At 42.2% G+C, this 7,143-nt stretch overlaps 1 protein-coding gene across 1 annotated transcript in view; it reads right to left on the bottom strand.

Moving 5' to 3' along the window:
- Positions 1-4,914, bottom strand: part of Elmod2 (ELMO domain containing 2) — a 25,191-nt gene extending 20,277 nt beyond the window's left edge. Inside the window, exons 1-3 of the mRNA XM_008843433.3 lie at positions 4,778-4,914; positions 3,567-3,714; positions 1,692-1,720 (exon numbers count right to left, since the gene is read on the bottom strand). Coding sequence (XP_008841655.1) covers positions 1,692-1,720; positions 3,567-3,708 — 171 coding nt within the window. The 5' untranslated portion in view covers positions 3,709-3,714; positions 4,778-4,914. The remainder of the gene's footprint in view (positions 1-1,691; positions 1,721-3,566; positions 3,715-4,777) is intronic.
- Positions 4,915-7,143: the final 2,229 nt, after the last annotated feature.

Raw genomic sequence — 7,143 nt, 5'->3', positions numbered from 1 at the left:
GTGGGGGGGGGGGTGTAGTATAAAGAGCCCAGTTACAGTTCTACAGTGTGATTTAAAGGCTACAGGAAACAATTCATTTTCAAATATTTCAAAATTTATGACACTATGAAACACAATTTGTTTCAGCTCCGTCTGGAATACGCACATTGTTTCCTACAGAAACAGAGCTGGAGCAGTTACGTTGCAGAGCAGTCCCTCAAAAGCATAAATACAATGTCCTCAAAGCATTACCTGGACCTGTAGGACATTAGAATCATTGAGGAACCCATGGGTTGGAAATGCAATCGGAGATTCTGGGAGTGGGATCCAGTGATTTATGTTTCCACAAGCCTCCAGAAGATGTTAGAGCATGCTCAATTTGAGAACTATAATTGTAACAGATCTGAAATATAATGTGCCCGGGAATATCTGCTCCAACTGACACTTATTCTGGGGAAATGCCTGCTATGTTTCAATGAAAGGAACTATATATATAGATAAGAGCTAAGTAAATTTGGGGCCCAGAAACTTACTTTCTGTATACCACATTCTCATTAAAAAATAAATAAATCACAGTTTAAGATTCTGAACAAAAGAGGGCTCTAGACCGCTCTCCTCAATATTCACTTATGTGTATATGAATTATTCTCACAGATAATTCTGTTTCCATCATGAATCAGCAACTGTCTCAGTGCTGGCAGACAGCACCAAGTCCACATTTCTTTAATGTGACTGACACCTTACATTATAATCAAGTGCAAACATACCTATGAACATCTAAAGCACAGAGATGCACAAACAGGTAACTAAAACCAAAATATCACAAAATAATATTTAATCTTACTGTAAATAATGATTCATGAGCATTTTCTATTCTATTGTTAGTAATTAATGCTGGTTGTGATATACTTGTGGTTTCAAATAATGGTCTAGATGACTCATGATCCTGTCTTTGCAACACCAAGTAATTTTTCTACAGAAAATACTAAGAATTGCAGCAAAGAAGTGTGGGAGGTAGACTGACACATGGGTCCTGCTCCTCTGTTGCCTGCCATAGGATGGGCTTTATAATGTATTCTACTACCCCGACTTGCATTTTTTCACTTGAATAAATTCTTGGAATGCCACTGGAGATCCCACACCTGGGCTGACAGTAAGACATACAGAATAGAACTGAACTTGGCACCAATTTGACAAAGGGCCTTTCTAATTGACCAACAGACCCATGAGTAAGAAGCGCTTTCAGCTCTTCAGAGTCTGAACTGTTCATTACAGTAAAAGCTGACTCTTCCAGAGCACACATTAGGACTTACTTTGGATCAAAAGGTAAATATGCAAGATTTTCACCATCCAAAGCTGCCTTGCTCTCCTCTCAACCTACCTGAGGACACAGTCCCGGGAAGGCTCCCTGCTAAGATCTTATTCCCCCAAAGCTATGAACTCCTAAAGCAAAATAAACAAGTAAAGCCTCAGAACAGGACATGCAATTCAAGTACTTTTTTGTGCATCTATTAGTAAGCACATTTTTAAATAAAGCCACACAGAGAAAGTGCTTTGAATACAGTATTATTTCTAAAGAGGGAAAATTTTACTCAGGAGTTCTTCATAGCAGACAGAAGGACAGTAAAAATTATCCCGACATTGAAGCAATTCTCTTTAAAGAAAAAAACACACTCAGGTTTTCTAGAATTATCAACTTAATATGACCTTACCTTATTTTTGGAGTATGTCAAGGAATTTTCTGAAATTAAACAAAACAAGGAAATGTTACACTTAAATGCATTTTATGAATTAGTCCAAAACAAATAGTAAAAATATAAATCTATGACAAATTACTTTCCCAGTTTGAGAAGATACACAAACAGAGCAACATTTTAAAGTTTCACAGTACAGAGAAGCTTCAAACTATACGAAGCTAAACAGGTGATGTTACCCTAATTTCCCCCAGGATGCTCTATGTTTATGCAGACCCCCAAAGTGTGAGTGTCTAGGAAGCTCTGAAGACTGCGTACTCTGCTGCATGCTCTTCATCCCTCAGCCTGAGTAAGGCGCTAGCAACTGAACAGCACACGCCCAAAAGAGCAAAGACTCGACATTCTCTAAGTCTCCTTTTGCTAGACAAAGTAAACAGCCTCTTCATTCTTGGTTTCTGGTCCAGAATTACCAGAACATTTTTATTGGTATATTAAATGTTTTCTATGATACAGTGACAAATGCTCTTCTTTTCCTCAGCAACTAGAAAATTCTAAGAAAAATGCTTTTGCCTCAAAGTAAAGCCTTGACTATGTTCTTCCCCCACACTATAAAACACCAACTAGTAAAGTCTGCAGAAATTTCCTTTCAAGAAGCACTCCATCTTCTGAGCAGTCAAGAGGGCCAATCAACAGAGAAGGCAACAATCTAAGTCAAGAAGTTACAAGAAAACTAAGAAAGTCATTAAGCTCCACTCAGTCAGCGACCCTAGACATTTCTGCCATTTTTCCAGTATTGTCATGGATACGGGTCCCACTGCCAATACCCTACTCTGACTCAACCCTAAAAGGGTTGGTTTCTTATTTAAGGTATCCTTGATCAACACAAAACAGGAGCTGGCTAATTCAGGCTGTCCCACTAACATGGCATTATGAGCTACAGCCCTGCCAGGTCTTCTTACAATGTCCAAATGACTCCAAACTACATTTCTCCATCATCTGCTTGAAGTGAAAATAATATTTTCAATGAAACATTGGAAAACTGATAGATTATAATGGAAGCCAAACTACGAGTCACATGTGTACCAGAAACATGCCGATAGCTACATTAAAGTATAAACAAACTGATGAAATTCATTTGAATGCTGAAGCAGATCCAAAATATTAGCACTTCAACATACACAAAATACAGTTATTAATAAAATAACTTCACATTCTTTTTCCATATAAAGGCTTTGAACTAAAATCCAATGTGTATTTTAGCTACAGCACAAGTCAGTTCACCCTAGCCAGACTTCAAATACTCAATAACTACATGGCTACCAACTAGATATAGGACAAGGCAGATTCAGAGTGTAAAAAAACCTTTCCTAGAGACCTATGAGCAGCTAACATCTTCCCTTTCATAAATAAGAGTAAGATGTGAAAATGTTGATGAATGAGGCTGAGGATAGGAAAACATACAGGCTGTGGCAATCTTTCCATCATTTCAAACATCTGACAGAATACGTGGTTTCCTCTAGAAAACAGGTGCAAGTGTAACCTAAAGAACAATGGACATATTTTTTTTTACAGAAAAATTGATTTTTAATATAATTGACATTAAGATGCACATGCATTTCTAATCTCTATGTATGTGATTATTACTAGCAATGGACATATTTTTAAGGAACCAGACAATATTTGGGTATATACAGAACAATATAAGTCTCTCATATAAAAATTATTCACTATTCAATTTAATAGTATTAGTGCAGAAAAGATTCAGACAGACAACAGAGTGTATGAAACTGAGTTTAAGCAAGTTTATCAGAGTACATATTACTGCTGAGCAGGGAAATAGAATTGAGTTAAACTTTTATTAATCTTGGATTTTTCTATTCTAATTAGCATTACCTATCCTGTGTGTCCTTTGGGCGCCCCCATAGGTATCAAAAATTCGCTGCAATTCACACTTTCCAGTCATCTGCCGTAAGACCCATTTCATCCAAAAGCGAAAGAAGTGCCCATAGAAGAACTCCCACAAAGAATTAAACATGTTTTCCTGGAAAAGGAAATACAGAAGTCAAGTTTAATGGCCTTAAACTGGAATTTTTAAACTGAAAATTAGGTTTACCTGACTCACCAAATTCAAAATCACATTAAAGTCTATTATTCCGTTATGCTTGTTTTGTATTTAACCAGGTAAGGAAAGGTGACAAGTGTAATATATATACAGCAGAGATTACACAATGGTGGGCCAAATGGTTAACATATCACGTTTTTATTGTAAAAACTAAAAAAGAATTTAGCCAAGCTATTTCATGGTTTAAAAGACTAGAGTTACATTCTGAAAAACAATTAGAATTCATGCTGGTTTCATTTTTCACTCTGAGAACTGTAAGTAAACAGTTTCAAGAATAAGTTGGGGGACTGAACAATTAAACCACACATCAGAAGTGGTTTTCAGAATAAGCTCCTCTTAGCCCTGGTGGATAAAGTGTTCCAGCTGTCCCGGTCAGCTGACCCCAACAAATGTGAACACAAGTGGCTTACAACTGAAGCCAACGCGTTGGAAACGGAGCGAAGGGCGTCCTGGGGAAGTCATGATTTTCCCATTCAACGTGCGTAGAGCAGAAATGCCAAGAGGTTCAAAACAACAAAACCTACACACTTGCTACAACTGATCTAAGAAGAAAACTCCTCAGGTGCTGCAAGTGCGAGACTGCAAAGAAAAGGCTCCGCCCGCCTTCCAGCCCTAACCTAAGCCTTCAGACACACCCTCTCCGCCCCGGCCCGAGGAGCTGTCAAGTTCGAAATCTGCGCAGGGCGGCACGGGCGCCGGTCCCAGAGGCGCGGATCCCGGTGTTTAAACAATTCTTCGCTCCGCGCTCCTCGGGACAAAGGCTGCAGGAGCGCGGACAGGCCGTGCCGCCACCGCGGGGGCACCCGGCCTCGGGAGCCGTGCGCGAGCCCCGCGTGCGCCGTCCCGCCCAGCTCGCGCGCGGTACCGCGGCACAAAGCCCCAACGGCCCGGTCATTCTGCGGATTATCCATTGGACCGCCCTGGGGCTCGCGCGGCCGCACGCCAACAGCGCAGTGTGAGAGAAAAAGAGAAGAGCAGCCACCTCACAGGAGCGGAAGAACTAGGGGGAAGCTGGAGCTGCCTCGGTTTCCCCAGCTGCAAACACCGGCAACGGAAACGACGCTCACGGCGGAGCCCTCCCTGCAAACACTGCGACCCGGAAGTCGGGGCCGGAGGCCGTGGGACCGCCTTCCCCGGACTCCGCGCCCCGCCCCTCAGGCCTCTTCTGATTGGCCCTCGCTCCTCCAATCGCTAGCGCGAAGGGAGGGGCGAAGGGAGGGAGCAGTTAGCTGCCTTCTCTGGACGCCCGCACGGTTTCCGGGGAAACGGTGGCCAGCTGCCTTACCAGGCGCCAGCGTGGTTTCTCCAGGCATCGCCTGGAAACTGCTCTCTATGAACATCAGACCGAGTTGAAACTTAACCTGTGCTCTTCCAACGCTGATGATACAACGACATTTTCACCTACATTTAATCTTCAGTCCGTGGAATCATTAATTTCCACACCTTATGGGGCGCAAAGGAAACGGGTCGTAGGAGCTTTATCAATGACGGGAAGGCACTTTGGGTCAGTTGGCATGCCCTTGGTCACTGCGTACAATGAGAAATTCAATCTGATAACGAACATCGAATGGGTGATTCATCAAACATTTCTTATTTTTACTGAAGGAATAATTTATGTACTTTTTTAAAAAAACTCAGGAAGTATAGGTGTGGCCGGGTGTGGTGGCGTAGGCCTTTAATCCCAGCACTCACACTGTGGACGCACAGATAGACCGATCTCTGTGAGTTCGAGGCCAGCTTGATCTACGTAGTGAGTTTCAGGCCAACCAGGGCTATATAGTGAAATCCTGTCTCAAAAAGAAAAAGTAGTCGATCGACTATTATGTGTCAGGCAGTGCTCCAAAAAGAAGTCATACACTAAACCAGCAGGCAAATGTTTAGTATGTCAGTAAAGCCATCAGAGACTATTAGGTGAGGGGATTAGAGAGTGGGAGGGGGTCATAATGTCCAGTGGAGTCAGCAAAGCAAGAATGACCCTCACTGAATGAAGGGAGAGAGCAGTGAGAGAGCTTCCGGAGGAAGAGTGCTCCAGAGGTAAGTAAACAGGGCAATTGTCTTGGATTAAGAATATATTCAAATGTTGGAGGTACAGTAAGAACGCCAATGGGACTGGAGAAGAACCAAGTGAAGAGAAGGCTATTGACTACAAAAGACAGTTTACATTCAAAATAAAATAAATCTTGAGCTGTGCTAGACCGTGTGCTTGTAATCTCAGCACACTGGGGAAGGAAGATCAAGGAGTTCCAGGTCAGCCAGGCTACTTGAAACCCTGTCTCAAAAAACAAAAACAACTTACCTACCCACCCAACCAAGATTTCTAGCTCCTTATTCCCAGTGCTCAGAAACAAACATTATTAGTTCTGCATTTATGCTCCCAGGAATGTTCTGTGCAAGTGAACATTAACCACTAACCATTAACCATTAACGTTAACCCACCTGTCTCCTTCTTAGCTCCAATTACTCACTTTTCACCATCTCAACCAGCAATTTACAGGTAGATTCTACTTGTAGAACAGACATGTGAAGGACACGTTAAGCCATCATCCCTGACATGGGTTCTTGTCCCACCATCCTCCAAGAATGGAGTGGGCAGAGAGAAAGGAGTACAAATGAGACATACTGTATTGTTGATTTGGGATTAGCAAACTTAAAAGAGATAGACAGAATGCCACACCAGATTTAACTATTCAAGTTGAGTAGGATGTTAGCTGAGAACTGTCACAGTTCCAGGAAGTATACAGCCCTTGCAGATACCTGGACCAGTGTGGTCTGGAAGCCTGGAGCCTCAGGTCTCTGAAGTCTCAGGTCTGGGCATCTGGAGTCCTGGGTTTCTGAAGCGATGGATCCTGGAGGCTAGAAGCAACCATAGGGACAAACTCCTTTCTGCAGCCCAAGTGCAGTCTCGGAGGTTAAAGTAGGAATGAGACCCTCCACATGCTGTTGGAGGTCAAGTTGTGGAGGTTGATTTAGGTGAGCTCTTCACCCAGGCAGAAGCCGCAGACACAAGGAGCCTTTCATCTGTCAGTCACTCGCTGGAGTTTTGAAGGTAGTCTTCCTTCTCTTCTGTGGGCTCCTGTAGTGATTCTGTCTCTGCAGCCCCCAAGTATGCAAAATGCACTTGAATTCCAGCAAGCAAATATAAAGGCAATATTAAGTTATGAAAACTGAAGTTTGGAACACATGAAAAATGTATAGTGCATAGCAGTGGAATCATGATGAAACTGCTGATGAAGAAATAAGAAAAAACAGCTCTGCTTTTACCTGAATAAAAAATTGAATGCATATGATTAAATTACTTGTCATCATCAGCTTAAAGCCAAATGTCTATGAGACAGATAAGCTTGCCCA

This window comes from Nannospalax galili, unplaced genomic scaffold (genome assembly GCF_000622305.1).
Source record: "Nannospalax galili isolate Female #2095 unplaced genomic scaffold, S.galili_v1.0 scaffold359, whole genome shotgun sequence".
Taxonomy (NCBI): domain Eukaryota; kingdom Metazoa; phylum Chordata; class Mammalia; order Rodentia; family Spalacidae; genus Nannospalax; species Nannospalax galili.
This window is presented reverse-complemented; position numbering and strand designations above follow the sequence as displayed.